Raw genomic sequence first — 17,964 nt, forward strand, 5'->3', positions numbered from 1 at the left:
AATTAACGCCACTAATAGGGGCTGCTGATTGGGGTGGGACGCCAAGTTTCCCAGCAGCAAAGGCAGGATGCTGCAGCTATGAAGGGGGTGATAAATACATGATAAATTTATTGTAAGTTGGGAATTTATATTTAAGATAAAATTATTCTAAGATGGGGATTAAATAGGGTGCGAGAGGGACCCATCCGTCAGACCCCAGAGGGGTTCATTAACGTGGGATGCTAATTAGGATCCCAGGGGGTACCACCATGGCTGTGGCTAGGACAGATAATTTATTAGTATTTTGCTGATCCTACAGCTTTCACTGCCCCCCCACCTCATGCCACAACCCGGTGGGATCAGCCCAGTAACACCACAAACGACGGTGGGGGGGTCGCGGTGACCCAGGTTAGCACCAGCAGAAAGGTGCCCCCCGCCCCAATCCCACAAGCTCTACCCTCCCCTACAACAAACCAGCAGCTAAAAACCACCCCAAAAATAGCATTTTTCCCCCAGTTCCACCAGTTCAGGCCGCCCACCCCAGTAACAACCAACCCCTCCTCACGGGCTGAGGAGGTTGAAGGGTCTTTTGGTGGGGGAAAAAAAACCCACCGTGAGACGGTGACGTGGAACATCCTCATCCAACTGCCGCCGTACAAAAGCAAGACCCAAAAATATTTGGGGTCGAGAGTCCGAAGAGGGATGAGAAAAGGAGGGGGTGGGCAGGGCAGGGGGAGGCTGTCCATGCCGCGATAAAAGTTTTGGGTTTTTTTAGGGTATTTTTTTCTGTCGGGGAGGGGAAATATTTACCGGTACAGAAAAATGATTACACGACATGAGATTTCATCAGCCTGGCCACGAACACACACGGCGTGGGGGACAGGATCCCCATCCTGAAGAGGGAGCAGAGCTTTGGAGATGAGACGGGCAGGGAGAAAAACTGAACTAAGCTCCATCGGCAGCGGCACAGCACAGGTCCCTCTCCGGAGCCCGGCTCCCCGTCCCGGGGCTGGAGGAGCAGAGGTTTGGATTCTCAGGCATATTCCAGCTGGGCAGGGCTGCAGGTACCATCGCTCTTGTGCTCCGCTGCTGCCATACTCGCCTTCCCCTCGCTGCCGCCGCTCTCAATGGGCTTGGCAGACATATAGTCCCGCACTTCGATCTCCATTTTTTTGGCTTTCAGCGCTGCCGTGTGCAGCTTCTCCAGGAAATCTGGCATACCTGGTGGGAAGGAGAAGCGGGAGATGGTGAGCGAAGCAGGAGAGGGACGGGCATCCGCTTGGCTCCAGAGATGCTGGAGAGAAGATCCTCCTGTCTTACGCCCTTCTCCCGCTCCATTCCCATCTCCCCTGATTTTTCTTTACCCTCCTGATTTTTCTTTTCCCTTCCAGTAACGCAGCTCTGTCACTTTATGCAAGGGGGATCCCACAGCCTTGCTGGCAGTAAGGGGTCTCTGCCGCTTCCCATCCCCCTGCTCAGTGATAACCTCATGGGTGGGGTGCTTTGGAGTGGTTTTTTAATTAAAAAAAAATAAAATCAACTCTTATTTGATTCACAGAGATCTGTTCTGGAAGAGGGGTGCAAAGACCTCAGAGCCAGGCAGCCCCTCCTGTGAGCCCTGGGGACCCTCACCACCTCCTGGCTACTTTATAAGTGAGCTGGGAGTGAGCCTGTGACACATTAATTAATGTTTAAAATTATTGCCTCTGCCCCAGGAAGGGCTGCACCAGCTCCACCCAGTCCCACCTGGAGATGCTGTTCTCCCACCACTCATTTTTATTCTAAAAAATGAACAATAAGTGCATGGAGGAGGCCTCTGCACCAGGCAGTTACTGTGGCATGGGGGTGCGTGGGTGATGCCAGCCCCCCCCCGCCAGAGCTTTAGCCGCCTTTTTAGATGCATTAAAGAGCGCACTCCGGAAGAAAAGAGGTTTCAGTGGTTGGCGAAGCAGGGAGGTGCAAGAAAAAAAAACGTTGGTCTGATGCTCGAGTGTGTTGAATGAACATATTTCAACTCTTTCTCGCCTCAGTCTCTACCACGAGCCACATGATGGCAAAAGGGGAAAAAAAAAAAACACCACAGGCAACACTTCTGATTTTATTCCCCTCCCCAATGAATAAAATGAGAGTTAAAGGTGGTGACAGCTCCTTTTTCTCCCAATTTCACAAGAAAAGGGCACTCTCCATCTTTCCCCTGCTCGGGGGGGGGTGTGCATTGAACCAGTGGGTATTGCAATGCCAAGGGCGCCTCGGGCTCTTCCAGGTTTATTTGGGGGTGGCTCTGCCCTTGGCTCGGCCAGATCCTTTAAATGCCGCTTTTTCCCCCCTGCCAGGTAAAGCTGAGCTGCTTCGTGGGAGTCTCGGCGCAGGCACTGTACCTCTAAACTAGAAAGAGTTTTCTCCCCTGTTCACTGTAATGGGGAAGAACTCGATTGCAGAAATACTTCAGAGCCACCGCTGCTCTACAGTAAGGAAAAAACAGCTCATTTCATTAAAAAAAAAAAAAAGGATCCTGCTGTTTTTTCCTTCTTCCTGGCATAGACTGAAGAGAAGGAATATCCTTGTGCACAGACCCCGTTCCTCCTCACAGCGAGGAATGCAGGCAGGACTCCCCATGATAAAGGAAGAGCAGCCCAAGGCACCAGAAATACCCCCAAATCCTCCAGAACTCAGTTTTTAAGCTTCTCCATCTATTTTCTGCCCCTCACAGGTGGAAGAAGGGGAAGGCAGGAGCAGCCAGGCTTGCTCCAGAGCAAAGAGCCGGAGGGGTTTCTTACCAAGGGGTGAATTCTCACCACCAAAGCTCACTCACCGCTCGAGACCATCCAGCTGACACAGTAACGGGGGAACACAGTCTGAGGGTTGTCGCTGTAGGTCAGCAAGTAGTCAAAACCGTTCTGGGAAAGGAGAAGGCGAGTCAGCCTGAGCTAGCAGAGAAACTCCGCTGGGTTTTGCATCCTCACCTAAATTCCCTTTAGGATCGCTCTTTTGGAGAAGGAGGTGTCGTTCCCCTAGTCCTTCACTGACCCAGCACGCTCTCTTGAGGCTCTGGATACCCTGCAAAGACCCAGCGATGCTTTTTCTGAGAGCATTAAGTGCTAGGAACAAGACTCGTGAGGCTTAAGGCATTTAAAAAAAGGAGCCTGGTGCTCCGAAGTGGCGTGTTTGGCTCTCCAGGAGCACCACGCTCCTGCAGGAAGTCTCAAGCTACTGGGACAGAGCTTCACATCCTTCCAGAGCCAGACGTAGGATGGGTTTCTCTTGCCTTTGGGAAAATAACTCATCCCTCTTTTCCGACTCTGGACTATTGACCCCAGCTTAGCACTACAGACGATGGCCAGAGAAGGAACAGCTCCCCTCAGAGCAGCAGGAAGCTCTCTTGTGACAAGCTTTCTGCTCCGTTTCCCAGCCCACCCCCAAAACGTACCTCGTCAAAGGTTTTGTGGGGACGGATGACCATTTGGGATTCATAGGTTCTGACGCGAACATACTCAGGGTCTTCAGGGACGCTTGGATGCTCCACTGCCCTGGAGGGAACAAGAAAAGGGAGCAGCTCTCAACTTCATTTTACAGATGGGAGACGGCAGAGAGCCGTCGGGAGGTCAGCCCGGCAATACCTACCGTGAGACTAGTACCATCAGGTTGTTCTCTTTGTCTACGCTGTACCGTCGAACGTATACGTAGTCTCGTGAGTACATAGGGTACTGGGTAAGAGAAAGAACAGGCATCAACCCCGCTGCTGGCCATTTGCCCAGGGGAAGGAGGATCACCGGAGCAGGAAAAAAGGAACTACTCACCGGGAAATGAGTGACCCAGTGAATCACTTCTGATCCAGTGGCCAAGTCTCTCTCAATTACGTCCAATTTGATGACCAGTGAGTCCCACTTCTTCCTGTATTCAGTGTCCAGCTGGCAAAAAAGAGAGACTGAGTCACGACAAATTCCAATAGTGTTGTTAAAGGAAGGTAACCGGCCCTTTTCCTCATCCTGTGGAAACAAGCTGCGTCATGGTCAGGCGTTTTACCCACCAGGAAATTATTAAAAACTCTTTGAAAGTCACCAGAAGAGGAAGTGCAGGAGCTGGCAGGGCAGGCAGAGAGCGAGCTAGGACCAGGAACCTGCTGTGCTCCTGCAGCTGATTGCAACCCACACGTGCTGATCCTTCATTTCCAGCAGGGATGGGCAGCAAAACCCGATAAGGGCATGGGATAACTCACCCTACTTCTGATCTATATTGGGATCAGCTCTAGATCATGTAAATGGTATAAAAAGAAGAGAATATTCACCGTTTCTCTGTCCCACGCCTCTGGCAGAGGCTGTACTTTAGTTCTAAGACGCCAAATAGCCCGGATTTCAAAGGCGCTCACCTGTACGTTGAAGAACTGCCTGGGAGTCACATCTGTGTACGACCCAAACACTGTGGTAAAGAGAAAGATTTTAGTCCCAAGGCATAAGCAAGTCTTTAACTCAGTGCAGCATCTTGCTGCTTTTCTAAGGCATTTTCTAAGGCAGGTGGCAGAGCTGGGACTCCTCCAAAGAGCTAAGGGGGGGACAGGACTACAGAGAGGGACGCAAAGGATGACAATTCCCTTTTTTTCTGGTTTCCTACAAATAAGGCCAGGCAGGATGCAGGAGGGACACCCCTAACAAGGACTTGGCGCAAGAAAAACAAGCTACAGGCGGGGTATGGGGAGCACCGTTACCTCGGTACTGGTATAAGTGGGTACCCTCGATCGGCCGCCGCCAGAGCTTAAAGTGCTTCTTGTCCATGATCATCTCCCAGGGCTGCTCCCCGGGAGCTGCGATCGCCTCTCGTTCCAATTTGGGATCCAGCCGCTGATACTCGCCCGGACTGCTGCCCTGTAACAGGCTGGATATGTTCTCCATGTGCTTCATCTCCTGCGCAGACCTGGTGGAAGACAAAAACCAAAACACCAGTTAGTAACCAAAGCCTCGTTGAAGCCTTTCTGCTACAAACAGAGTCCCTCCAGACGAGCAAAAAAACCTTCCTAGCACAGTCCAGGCTTCATCTAGAAGGTTCTTGGTGTGGGAAGAGCAGCCTGGGCTCTCCCCTCTTGCCTCGACATGGAAAACCCCACGCCTGCAGCCTTTTTCTTTCAGCCTAAGGGTCTTGTGCTTATATATATTATACAGCTTTGAAAAATCACGCTGTGGTGTGTTCAGTAGGGGCTTCCACATGTCCTCTTGCAGGGCAGAAAGGTAGTCTGGTGCTGAATGCAGCTGCTGGGGAGTCCCTAAGCCAGGTGGCCCTTGCAGCACCACAAAATGTCACTGGCAGCACCAGGAAGGGCTGCAGGGCTCGCTCTTCAAGGAGAAGGACGAAAAAACCCTGCGGGATGGTAGCAGTGTTGTTGTGCTGGCTGTTTCTTAGGGGAAGCGTGCAGGGGCTTGTTCCTTGTACAGATGGGAAGTGCTTCTCCCCCGCCCTGGTGAGATCTGGCAGACAAACCACCCTCCATCCTCGGCAAATATCAGCCTTTCCATGAAGGAAAAAAAACCCAACCCCGCAGCAGTTGCTGTCAGATGCTCGCAAACCAGGATTTGTTTCCCTGGCTGAATTGAATAGAAGCTGCAGAGGATGAAAAAAAGTAAGATGGATTTAAGGAAAATAAAGATTTTTGGATTGAAGGCACCGAGGTACGAAGTTGTTCGCAGGATTGAGACTTAGGGTGCAAGAGGAGGTGGAGAAGGGGCTCCCCGCCATTTCAGGGTGTGGGTTGGCTCGTGAGAGCCTGTCTCGGTCTCCAAAGCGACAAGAGGCAAATCGCCGACAGCAGCCAGAGTTTGCAAGGCAGCAAATGGGAACAGCAGCCTCTCCTATGAGAGGGAAGGAGAGAGAAGCAGCAGGGGCTTCCCACAGACGGGGCTCCACGGACCATCAACCCCCCAGTTTCAGCATCCTTCACCTACAGAAACTGGAACTGGATTCAGATCTTGGGTCTCAAAAATATGGGGGCAAGAGAAAAGGGCAGGAAAACCTCCCACTGCTGGGATAAATCCCTCCGAGCCGCAGCTTCAGCCCCCAAAATAACACATTGGAGAGGAATGGCTGGTTTATCTACACCTGGAGTCCTCAACCTCAAGGAAGGAGGATCACTCACTGTCTGCAGCGCCTTCAACCTTCCCAGCAGTACCTGAAGACACTAATTATATTAAAGTAATTAGCATCAGCCAGAACTAAAGTACCAATTTGTAACCTGCAAGGCAGGTCTCACTGGTCTGCCTGAATTAATGTTCACAGTCCCTGGAAATCACCAAGCTCCCAGCCTCCCCCGGGCTGCTCTGAAAACTTCACAGGACAAATTTGATCCACAAACCCACCTTCCCCCAGGTTTGGGGGGCATGGCTCCAGCGTGACCCCCCCCAAACACTCCTCCGCCCCCCGACACAGCTCTACCATTACCTTCACCGAGCAGGCAGAGCGCCGCTCCCTCCATCCCATCTCTGGTTTATTTATTACAGCCTTCACTCTGTCCCTCCGTGAGCCGGCTCCTCTCACTGATATGGCAAAACCTGAACGGGCTGGGTTCACAAACTGAGATGGGGGTGCAGAGGAATCAGGACCGGGAGATATTTCCGAGCGGGATCATCTCTGTGACCACAACTGAGCTGCTCCACAGAGGGCAGCAGGATGTGATGGGATCAAACCAGGGCAGGGAGCAAAGCCTCTGTGCTCCTGCTTTGCCATCTCTATCCTCATCGGAGATAGAAGAATAACAGCCACAGGATTTATTTGCATCAAGGCACGAGGCTGCTACCAGCCTGGCCCTTCTCCCGCTGCAAACAAGCGCCTGTCTCACGGCATAAGAAACAAAATCCACGATTCCCCTCTCCATGAGGAAGGGGCACGGTATCGCAACACCTGAAAACCAAACCACCGTCGCCAGCACTTGAACAGTGAGGGCTTGGCGGTGCCCGCAAGCCCAGCCCCACACCTTAAACCTGCACATTTTAACTTCTAAATGAAGCTAATGCTGGAGGAGTTGGCCCCCAGCCCGACAACAAAGCTCTCACCTCGACAGGGCCTCCATCGCCCAGCACAGCCTGCTCCGACCGGCCGTGCGGAGGACGAAGCGCCTTCGTTAGCCGGCAGCCGAAGGACTGGCAGACGCCGACAGCCGCCTGAGCCACTTCCCTGGCCAGCGTCCAGCCCTGGCCTCACTTTACCGGGGGGGGGGGGGGGGGGGCTGCGTCGGTGTTTCTGCACCCGCTGCGGGCGGGATGCCACCGCAAGGGATGGCTGGGCAGGCTGGAGGTGACGCCGTCCAGGGGCAGAGCTCTTCCTTGCCATTTTTGAACCCCCCCTGACGGCTACAAACCACCATGTCAGAAGGTGGGGATGGCATCGCTGGAGCAGAGATTTTGGTTTTAACAAAAAAAAAAAACAAACCTCCCCCAAAGTTAAATGAGTGGGGGACAGAGGAGGAGAGCCGGGAGGGGAAGAGAAAGACGATACCCAAGCAGTGAGCTATTTTAAACCCCGGGAGGAGACACAGCTCCCTGGCTGACACAAAGCCACGGGGGAGCAACCTGGGAGGGGAGAGCTAAGTGGGAAGAGTTTCACCACATGATTTTATCCTATTTATTTATTTCCACCATCACTTGGAGCCCGCACGTGGCGTACTCCCACCTGCCTTGTAAAAAATACATCGGCCATTGAAGAGAGGAGAGCAAAGCTCTCCTGCTGACACCGCCTGTGACTCCCAACTCATTGTAACAATGAGCAAAGACTTTGCTGAGGACTTTATCGCTCCTGCAACTAAACTGAAGCCTAGCGAGCCATGACGGAGAGTAAATGATTACAGGAATAAGGAGAAAGTAAATAGTAAAGAGGAATAATAAAAGTGAACTCTCCCTTGCCTCGTAAAGTGCACTGGAAGAGGATTGGGCTTGCAGGGTCCTTAAATTAAGGTGAGGAGGCTCAAGCCCACAAAAGGTAACCTTGAACAAGAAAAGACTGACTCTGCTTTTAATCCCAGGCCTAAGCCAAGCCCTGCTGAGCCTGCTGGAAAACATCAGGCAGGGTTTATCCTGGGCGCTGGGACCTGAAAGGCCACACGATGCAGAGTGGTGGCTCTCTCTGTCAGGGAATAAAACCAGGATTTGGTCCTTTTTCCAGCGCTGGCTGCGCGTAAAGGTTAGGGATCTCTCCAAAGTGTTCGAAGGTGTCATAAATCAGGGTGTGAGGGTTGTTTCTCATTAGCTCTAAGATTTTAATTAAGCCTTAGGTAAGCTACTTAAACAAATACCAGGTATTTAACGCCCACAGGATGGTCTGGACAAAGCACCCGGACGCAGAATTTAAGAGAGGGGAAAGCTGGCGATGCCCCATCGCACCCTGAGCTTCTCATTAAGTTGTTATTACTCTCTCCTGACTCACCCCTACTTTTTCACATGCTATGCTGGGTAATTACACCTAAATGAAGCTGCGTGCTTCCCCGGCCATCTCAAAAAGCGACCGGAAAGGTTGGAGGGTCCTTCTGTTTTCATCCCACCAGATTGGGGGGTACTGCCCCCTGTCCTCCCCTTATGCCAGCACTGTCCACAAGGTGTAAATACTCTGTGTAGCAGCACAATGTGGGGGCACCCAGTATTGGGGCGAGGTGGGGGGAGTGCACACCTTTCCATAGCACCCTCAGGGTGGGAGGGGGGGTAGGGAGCCACCCTGAAACTATCGCAGGGAAGGTTTGGGGGAGGCACCCTCTTGGGGCAGGATTTGGGGGGTAGAGGGTGCACCCCCAGATCCTAAGGAGGGGAGGGAGCTCAGCAGGGGGGAACCAAGCAGAAAATTGGGGGGTAGGGGGACACCCCAAGGCCTGAGTGAGTTTGTAGGGGCTACGCCATGCAGGGACAGGATTTAGGGAATGAGGGATGGTGCACTCCCCCCAGCACCCTACAAAAAGGGCTGGGGGACACCCTCCCAGGACAGTGGCCAGGGGAGGATTTGGGGGAGCACCCCAGCAGATTTAGGGTGGGCACCCTGTGGGGGAAAGGACTTGAGGGGTGCACCCCCAGGGCAACATACGGGGCAGAACATGCAGAGGGTAGCAACCCCAGGCCCGGGAAGGTTTGTGAGGACACCCCCACCTGAGAAAATATGGGGGGCACCCCCAAAGGTTTGGGAGGGTACTCTCGAGCTTTAGAAAGCTGGGGTGCACCCCTAGTGATGGGGGCCTTGGGGGGGGGCATCTCCAAAGAGCTTGGTGGGGCACCCCAAGCTCTAGTGCATCTGGCACGGGGAGGGGGGGGCAGCCCTGAGGTTTTGGGGGGCACCCGAGGCCCTAAGGAACGGCAAGTTTGGTGACCCCAAGCGCCGGGAAGCCCGGGTCACCGAGGACCTGGGGGGAGGGGGGCTGTGTTCCCGGACCACCGGGGATAGGGGTTTGGGGGGGGGGGGTGTCCCGGTCCCGGGGGCCCCCGCGGCGGACACCCACCGCTGCAGCTCCTCCTCCTCGATGCGCTGCCCGTCCCAGACGAAGACACCGGCCAGGGTCGCCATGAGGCGGCCGGTAGCGGCGAAGGCGGGGCGGCCTCGGAGCAGCCCCCTCCACCACCACCACCACCACCAACCCCCTCCTCCTCCGCAGCCTCGCCTCGCCCGCTCCGCCGCCCCGTCCCCGCCGCTACCACCGCCTCGGTACCAGGCCCGCCGGGCCCGCCGCGCCCGCTGCCCCGTCACGCAGCTGCACTGCCGCGCCAGCAGGCCCAGCAGGCCCCGCCGACCCGCGCCGCCCCCCGCCTGCCCACCGGCAGCGGGGGGGACCTCGGCGGGCCCGGGCGGGCGGGGACCGAGGCGGGCGGTCCGGGCACAGCGGGCGACGAGGCCGACGAGCGGCCGCCGCGGCTGCAACATGCCGCCGCTCCCTCAGCGGGACGCCCCGCGTCGCAGCCCGACGCGTCATCGCGCCGCGCCGGCCACGCTATTGGCCGCTTCCTCACCGCGCCGCTCCGCTCATTGGGCGGTGGAGTGGAGCGCCCGCCCCTGCGCGCTCGGGGGACGCGGCGGGAGGGGGGAAGGAGGGCGGGCAAGGGCGCGCGGGGCGCGGAAGGCCCGGGGGGCGTGGTCTGCGGAGGGAGAGGCGGGGTTTGCCGCAGGAGGGGCGGGACTTGCCGCGGGGACACGCCCCCATCAGCAGAGTGCAGGGCAGTGGGTGCGGGCGGTGGGTGGTTACTGGGGGCGGTGGGTGGTTACTGGGGCACAGGGGTGGTTATTGGGGGGAGTGGGTGCAGGCAGGGCTGGTTATTGGGGGGTAAGGCTGGTTACTGGGGCGCAGGGGTGGTTATTGGTGGGCAAGGCGGGTTACTGGGGGACAGGGGTGGTTATTGGGGGCAGTGGGCGTGGGGGACAAGGCAAGGGTCTTTATTGGGGCGCAGCGCAATGAGGGGCGCCCCCCTTTCCGGAACAAAGCGCAAGCTCCCACACACGGCTCTTTACACCCCCTTTATTTCCTCTAGAGAAGGGCAGGGGGGAGTCCCAAACCCCACGGCACCCGCGCCCCTTCTAGATTCCATCGAGCTACGGGGATCAGCAGAGGGGAGGGAAATGACATCATTTGTCTCTTTCTGGTTGTTTTTGTTTTTTTTACAGAAATACAGTATGTTTATGCACAGACTATTTACACTCAAGCCCCTCTCTTGCATATAAGTCACCGGCAGGGAAACACAAACTGTTTTCCAGCCGGATTGCCACGCCAGCCCAATGCCCGGGAAGAGGCGGTGGGATGTTTTCTTTGGCCGAGGACCCAGAGGTGGGATGGAGGAGGAAGAGGAGCCGCCCCGGGGCCACTAAACCCCCTGAACGCCACGCTGCCGGGTTCTCCCCACGCTCCGCGCCCTTCCATCAAAACCCTCGAGGGTTTTAAGGGGCTGATTTTCCTTCTTTGAGTCTTGCAGGGCATGGGCAGTGCTCTCCCCGGGCCAACTTTTTCAGTTTTGTGCCACAGCCTGAGCCCCGGAGATCCGCCGAAGCTCTTGCATAGCCAGTGCTGCTGTGGGTGCAGGGTGGGGGAAAAGGGATGAGCTGGGCAAGACAGACGGCAGCAAGAAAATAGGTAATAAAAGCATTAGAGGGACAGCTAAGAACCTACAACACGTGGTATTCCTGTCCTAAAACTCCTTCCCTAAACCACCGCACCCTCTGCAGAGCCAGCCTCGAGCTTTTCAGTGCTGCGGTGCTCGGGTCGATGCATCCTTGCGTGTTTTTTTCCTATCGGGTTTACTTTAAACAGCCCCCAAAAACCCCACTCTGTCCCTGCCAGCTACCTCCTCCGGGTTTGGCTGCAGGTCTGGACATGCCAGGATCGGCCTTCCCTCGGTTCTCCGGCACCATCCGGGAAAGCACTAGCTCCTCAAGGTCTGCTGTATCTCGGGGCTTGCAGAAGGAAACAGGGTAATAAACTAAGAGCAGGACAGAAAAACACCAAGATTAAAAGTGGGGGCAAAAAGCAGGAGAGTCAGATTGGCGCGGAGGTCAGGAACTTGCATAAAAGCTACAGGCAGAGATGCCGGTTTTCCAGTGCAGGCTCAACCTGCTTCCCAGGAGCTGTCGCTGTACCAAAGTCTGGCTTTATCTTGGCTAAAAAAAAAACAAAACCCAAGATTTGCTCAGTGAGAAGCCAAAAGCAGCTGGACGCTACGGTGCTGGGGGACAGAACTCCCCCAAAACCACTGGCGGCGGCAAAAGAGCTTCTTTGAAATCAGCCCATGCTGTGCCGCCCGCTTGCAAATGGGGTTTTACAGCGGTGACAGTCCCCGGCAGCTGGCCCCGAAACTGTCACCATCCTCCCCCAAGCCTGAAATAAAGTGCAAAATGCTCGCGTGGTCAGCGCCAGTCAGGAAAGAGGAACAGATAGAGCAGCGGGAGGGTTCGCTCTACCTTCCTCCTGCCGTACAGCCGCTACAAAGGGCCGTTCCTCTCCCACCAGCACGCCGTGGCGGGTGTTTCCCCTATATATATATATATAAATATATACATACACGCGTGCGCCACACCTTTCTCTGGGTGCGTGTTGCGCCTCGGCAGAGGAGGAACCGAGTTCACTGCGCGCCGGGCCGGGAATCTGGCGCAATTTCCCCCTCCTTCCCAGTGCAGGGTGGGGACGAGATCTCCGATGGGGGAGAGCGGATCCCACCACCCCTCGTGCCAGGGAGAAGCTGTGTGGGGGGTGATGCCATCGTTATTTCGGCCAGCCGAGCCAGTGCGGGGTTAAAAATCACACCATAGAGTTAATAAAATAAGACAGGAAGAAAACGCCGATCGTCTGACCCGTAAAGTTCTTTCCTCTGCACGGGAGAGATCAGAAGAGTGAAGGAGGTGCCGAGAAAATGAAGTTCGGGGGCGGGAGAAAGCGATGACTGTGTCCTGGTGCCGGCATCAGGGGGTGTACGCCGGCGGCGGCTGGAATTGATTGATCACTTCGTACTCGGCTGGGTAAGGTTCGTTCTCCTCCATCTCAGACAGGAGCTCCAGGGCTTGCTCCTCTTCCTCGGTGGGGTAGTGACGCAGCAGGTTGGCAGCGGTGGCGAGGATGGAGGCTCCCCCGGCGCCCGCCACCAGGTAGAAGCTGATGGCGAAGGTGACGTAGACTTGGGACCCGTGGTACTTTTTGTGCTGCTGTTGTTGGGCGAGGATCAGCTCTGAGGCCCAGTAGCAGAATCCAATGACCGTGGCACACTGCAGGACTGAGAGAAACCGGGAAAGACATGCTGAGCAGCCAGCAAAAAAAATAAATCAGCAAGCTTGTTTCACGGCTGATTCGGCAAAGGGATGCCGAGCCCGGCTTGATGGCGGTTTAAGCAGGCAGAGTACAAAAGCCTGCAGTGAAAGGAGGCGGCAGATGCCTGAAATCCAGCCCCGGAGAGAGGAAAACATGGTGGCGGACCAGAGGCTGAGAATGAACCCGGCTGACTGGGGAGACCAGTAACACAAAGCAAAGCTGAATGGTTTGGAATGGGTTTTTGGTTTTAGTTTTTGTTGTGGGGTTTTTTTGCGACCTAGCAGGGTGGCAGGGACAAATCGGCGCTCAGCGTTTGGGGTGGGCTGACAGCTCAGGACTTTCCCTGAGCCACTCAGGTCTGATGTGGGTAATTCTGCCAGGGATAAAGGATATTAAAGCTCCTTTGACCTCAGGAGCCAGAAAAGATGACCTTCTTCCTCAGAAAGGTGCTACGGGATCTCTTGGAAAAATAAGACCCGTTAGTAGAAACTTAATGTTCATCCTTGACCTATTATTCCCCCCAAGATTTAACTCCAGTTTTAGCTGCGTGAGGCTTCCATTGCCCTCCAGACCCGAAATGCCGTGAAGGGGAAGCTCTGCGGGTAGGATGGGCGCCACAGCTCCCAACTGAAGGCTGAAACCTGCCCCCCAAGTTTGGGGGCTTTTTTTCCTTCCCCTCGAGGATCGGGGATGGAAAAAAAGAAAGGGAGAGCTTTCCTCCAGCGCTGGCGGGGATTTACCTGTGAGGATGTGAGCGAAAGCGTAGCGGCGAGTGATCTTTAACGCCGGGTGCTTGGGTCCGAAGACATCCAGGAGGAAAGCCGAGAGGCTGCAGATGATTCCCAGGAAGCAGAAGGCAGCGATGACCCGGAGCAGCAGGACTGTCTGCGGGTTCATGCAGTAATCTGCGAGGGGAGGAAAAAAGGCAGGCGCTGAGCACCAGAAAATTCCTCTTTTCCACCCAAACCACTCAACAGACAGAGCAACTGGCATCACGACTCCCCCTGCTCCGATCCCACCCAGTGTTTTCCTTTGAGCTTTAAAAACACAGCTCTTCACAGAAACCGGAGCACAGCGGGGCGCTTTTAATTAGCCTCTAGAAAACGAACCTCCGTTATACAATACCAGTTAGCCTGGTCATGTATTTCACTTTATAAACTATTATTACCATGGAAATTAAAGCTAAAGAAACACTCCCGACACATCAAAACAGCCGAGAGAACAAAGCGGGTTGCACGGGTTCCTTATTTAAAGCGAACCTGGGGGTGTTACTAGAAAGTCTTTTGACTAACGCCATGTCCCGCTGGCGAACAAGAGGAGGACGTGACCCTGAATTCAAGTGCGCGCGGGCTCTGCCTGTCCATAACCGGGTCCACAGCTGGCGCTGGGGGTATACGGAGATTCAAAGTCATCCCCCTCGGCTTCCAGGAGGTTGTGAGGGAAAGGAAGGAGGGGAAGGGACTGCAATCGCCTTCCCCCCGCAAGCCATGAGAGATTTTAATAAAGCAAGCCAAGCACTCATTTTAACGTCGCATTAAAAAGCGCTAATAAACACGCCGGTGTGATACACGGCTGGAAATGAGGCGCAGGAGCGTGGCTCTAACTCCATCCCTGCTGGGAAAGTGGCGGGGGGGGAACCGATGACTAAATGTTCTCCAGCAGGAGAGGGGGGGCTCTCCTTGTGCCACCGCAGTTGTCGGGTTGAAAGTAACCAAAAGCAGGAAAACAAAGGCATAATGCAGCCGCCCACAGCGTTTTACCATCAGAATTGTGCATCCAAAGGCATTATCCGCATCCACTTCTTGTTTTAACTCATTGAAAAAAAACCCCGACGACGCACAAATCCCCCCACAGGGATGCAGTCGCCTGTTAGCTCAGAAAATGAGTTGGGAACAGCGGTTTTGTGCTTCTCTCCTTCCTGACTGATTTAATCACGCCAGAGCCACTCAGGCTGGGGGCCGAGGCCCGTTTCACTGCCGGTAACGGCAAACGCACACGTTTATCGCCGATAATCGGAGTGAATTTGTACGGCAGGGCGGCACGTGCCAAACCCCGAACAGATTCGACGCTAAAATGGGGAAAACCCACCTCGTCTGAGTGACGCTAGAAGGGACAAACCTTTATTAATAACCTTCAGGAAGAGGCACGGGGGGGGGGAGTGGCTGAGGCTCAGCCCTACCCCCGGGGCCCGGAGGGGTGTGGGGCAGCGGTGGGGACGGCGTGGAGGCCCAGGCGAGGCCCCAAGCCCCCCCTGCCCGCACCGGGGCCGAGGCGGGGACGGACGGAGACGGGGACGAACCCACCCGGCCCGGCCTCACCTCGCAGCAGCTCGGGGTCGACGTATCCCAAGACATCGGCGACTCCCAGCTCCTGACGGGCGCAGGTCCCGCCGTGGATACGGAGCCAGGCGGGTTCGGCCAACGCCGTGCAAAGCGCCGTGATGGAGAGAGCGCCGGGCAGCGCCGAGGCCAGGCTGCGCTCCGGCTGTTTGGGCAGGCCGCTCCCCGCCGCTCCCCTCCGCCGACGACCGCCGGGCAGCCCCGGCCCGCCCGGGGTGTACATCCCGTCCCGCCGCCGAACCTCCGGGCCCCACCGACGGCCGCTCCGCCTCGGATCCCGGCCAAACCCCCCCCCCCCAACCCCGGCCTCCGCCACCGCCCCGCTTCCGGTCGAGCGGCGCTTCCGCTTCCGGCGCGCTGACGTCACGCCGCGCCGCCGGCAGCGTCGCCATGAAGGAAGCCTTGGAGCTGCTGTGCCGCGTACCGGCGCATCCCGACTCCCGTTGCTGGTTCCTGGCCTGGAGCCCCGGCGGAGGGCTGCTGGCCTCCTGCGGCGGCGACCGGCTCGTCCGGCTCTGGGGAAGGGAAGGTGGGCGGCGGCGGCGGGCGGGGGCGGGGCCGGATGGGGCTAGAAGGGAGGGGCTGTGGTGAGGGGGCGGGGTCAGAGAGGCTGTAGTGAGGGGCGGGGCTGGGAGGGAGGGGCTACGGTGAAGGGGCGGGATCAGAAAGAGGATGTGGTGAGGGGGCGGGGCTAGAAGGGAGGGGCTGTGGTGAGGGGGCGGGGTCAGAGAGGCTGTAGTGAGGGGCGGGGCTAGAAGGGAGGGGCTACAGTGAAGGGGCGGGATCAGAAAGAGGATGTGGTGAGGGGGCGGGGCTGTGGTGAGGGGATAGGTCAGAGGGAGGGGCTGCGCTGAAGAGGCGTGGCTCTAAGGGCTGTGAGGGAGGGGCTGTGGTGAGGGGGCGGGGCTAGAGGGCAGGTGTGGGAGGGGCAGCTTGCAGGCGGGGGCGGGGCTTGGGGCGGGGGCGGGGCCTGTCCCCCGCGGGTGGGCAGCAGGGTTGTTCCCCCCCAGGGTCGGGCTGGTCCTGCCGGGCGGTGCTGGGCGAGGGGCACCAGCGCACGGTGCGCAGGGTGGCCTGGTCCCCCTGCGGCTCCTACCTGGCCTCCGCCAGCTTCGACGCCACCACCTGCATCTGGAAGAAGCAAGAGGACGGCTTTGAGGTGAGACCCCCACACATCCCCTCCAGTCCCCGACCCCTTTCCCCGTACGCCCCCCCACTCCTCCCCTCTCTCCTCTCCCTCCCCAGTGCGTCACCACCCTGGAAGGGCATGAGAACGAGGTGAAGTCGGTGGCCTGGGCTCCCTCCGGCACCCTGCTCGCCACCTGCAGCCGAGACAAGAGCGTCTGGGTCTGGGAAGGTGAGGGGAGAACGGGGGGGACGAGGGGGAGCAGCCCTCCCCCCGGGCGCCACAAGGGAGAAGAGGGGGGGATAATGGAGGGGCCTGAGCCGGGACACAGCTGAGCCAAAGCTGACCCCCAGCCCCAGCCTCCCCTCTTCTCACTGTAACAGTTTTCTTGCTGCAGTGGATGAGGAGGAGGAATACGAGTGCGTCAGCGTCCTCAACTCCCACACGCAGGACGTCAAGCACGTGGTTTGGCACCCCAACCAGGAGGTAAGAACTGAGCCTGGCCGGGGTGACCCCAATTTCCACCCCAGACCCTACCCCAGTGCTGGGAAGGGGCCTGGAAAGTGGCAACCTCATCCTGTTCCGGCTCCACCAACCTCAAACCACGGGTGAAGGGCAGCTTCACGTGTGCAGGCAGCTGCCTGGCCCCTGGTTCATTCCTCTGCCCTCCCTCAGCTGTTGGCCTCGGCCAGCTACGACGACACGGTGAAGCTGTACCACGAAGAGGAGGACGACTGGGTGTGCTGCGCCACGCTGGAGGGCCACGAGTCGACGGTGTGGAGCGTAGCCTTCGACCGCAGCGGCGAGCGCTTGGCTTCCTGCAGCGACGACAAGACGGTGCGCATCTGGCGCCAGTACAAGCCGGGCAACGAGGAAGGTGAGGCTCCCAGCCCGTCTTACGTGCCGCAGTGCTCGGAGCTGCGCGTAACTGGCTGGGGAAAAGAGCGGGCAGGGAGCCAAAGTTATTCTCTTGCTTTCCAGGGGTGGCTTGCAGCGGCACCGACCCCACCTGGAAGTGCGTCTGCAACCTCTCTGGCTACCACACGAGGACCATCTACGACGTGGCCTGGTGAGTGGAGGGAGGCTGTGGCAGAGCCGCCCGGCTCCAATTTCTCCCAGTGGCAGCGTGGGTGACCCGGCTGGCGCTGCCTCCGCTCTAGGTGTCACCTCACCGGGGCTCTGGCGACAGCCTGCGGCGACGACGCCATCCGAGTCTTTGAGGAGAGCGCGTCCTCCGACCCGCAGCAGCCCACCTTCGGCCTCGCCGCTCACGTTCCTCGGGCGCACTCGCAGGACGTTAACTGCGTGGCCTGGAACCCGAAGGAGCCGGGCTTGCTGGCCTCCTGCAGTGATGACGGCGAGATCGCCTTCTGGAAGTACCAGCGCCCTGAAGTTTGCTGAGACGTTCAGTTCTCTTGCGTGTTGTCCCCCTACCCGGCAGCGGGACCCTTTGGTGCTGCCGCCAGCACCCAGCCCCATGCTGGTGCGGAAAGCAGGGCAGGGAAGAGGGTTACCGACCTCTTCTGCCTCACAGGCTGGACTTCTGCATGCCCAGGACCATGGGGGTCCCACCGGCCTCCCCAGGGATGCAAACGGGAGTGTGGCGCCTTTGCCGGGATCTGGCTGGCTTTCGGAGACGGGGCAGGACTTGCTCCCCCCCTCCTTCTGCTCCCATGCTCAATAAATCTGTGCTCTTCTGGCCAAAGCCTCCGGCTCTTCCTTTTGGTGCCATCACTGGTGCACACCCGTCACACCCTTGGGGTGTAGGTGCTCCCCCAGGAGCT

The 17,964-nt window shown here is 57.4% G+C and overlaps 3 protein-coding genes across 3 annotated transcripts; 1 reads left to right on the forward strand and 2 right to left on the reverse strand.

The window, feature by feature from the left end:
• Nucleotides 1–256: 256 nt before the first annotated feature.
• On the reverse strand, nucleotides 257–9,900 carry STARD7 (StAR related lipid transfer domain containing 7). The gene is made up of 8 exons (XM_075043636.1): nucleotides 9,434–9,900; nucleotides 4,682–4,887; nucleotides 4,346–4,395; nucleotides 3,777–3,887; nucleotides 3,601–3,683; nucleotides 3,407–3,506; nucleotides 2,792–2,876; nucleotides 257–1,200 (listed from the first exon to the last, which is right to left on the reverse strand). The coding sequence occupies exons 1-8, from the start codon at nucleotides 9,850–9,852 to the stop codon at nucleotides 1,013–1,015; spliced, it is 1,242 nt and encodes a 413-aa protein (XP_074899737.1). The 5' UTR covers nucleotides 9,853–9,900; the 3' UTR covers nucleotides 257–1,012.
• A 527-nt stretch (nucleotides 9,901–10,427) lies between these two features.
• Nucleotides 10,428–15,354, reverse strand: TMEM127 (transmembrane protein 127). Its single transcript, XM_075043638.1, has 3 exons — nucleotides 15,034–15,354; nucleotides 13,456–13,620; nucleotides 10,428–12,680 (listed from the first exon to the last, which is right to left on the reverse strand). Exons 1-3 carry the CDS (start codon nucleotides 15,275–15,277, stop codon nucleotides 12,373–12,375), a joined length of 717 nt encoding a protein of 238 aa, XP_074899739.1. The 5' UTR covers nucleotides 15,278–15,354; the 3' UTR covers nucleotides 10,428–12,372.
• A 58-nt stretch (nucleotides 15,355–15,412) lies between these two features.
• On the forward strand, nucleotides 15,413–17,885 carry CIAO1 (cytosolic iron-sulfur assembly component 1). The gene is made up of 7 exons (XM_075043637.1): nucleotides 15,413–15,583; nucleotides 16,065–16,213; nucleotides 16,300–16,411; nucleotides 16,578–16,666; nucleotides 16,856–17,057; nucleotides 17,162–17,249; nucleotides 17,341–17,885. The coding sequence occupies exons 1-7, from the start codon at nucleotides 15,445–15,447 to the stop codon at nucleotides 17,579–17,581; spliced, it is 1,020 nt and encodes a 339-aa protein (XP_074899738.1). The 5' UTR covers nucleotides 15,413–15,444; the 3' UTR covers nucleotides 17,582–17,885.
• The last annotated feature ends 79 nt before the right edge of the window (nucleotides 17,886–17,964 follow it).

The sequence above is a fragment of the Buteo buteo genome, chromosome 12 (assembly GCF_964188355.1).
Source record: "Buteo buteo chromosome 12, bButBut1.hap1.1, whole genome shotgun sequence".
Taxonomy (NCBI): Eukaryota; Metazoa; Chordata; class Aves; order Accipitriformes; family Accipitridae; genus Buteo; species Buteo buteo.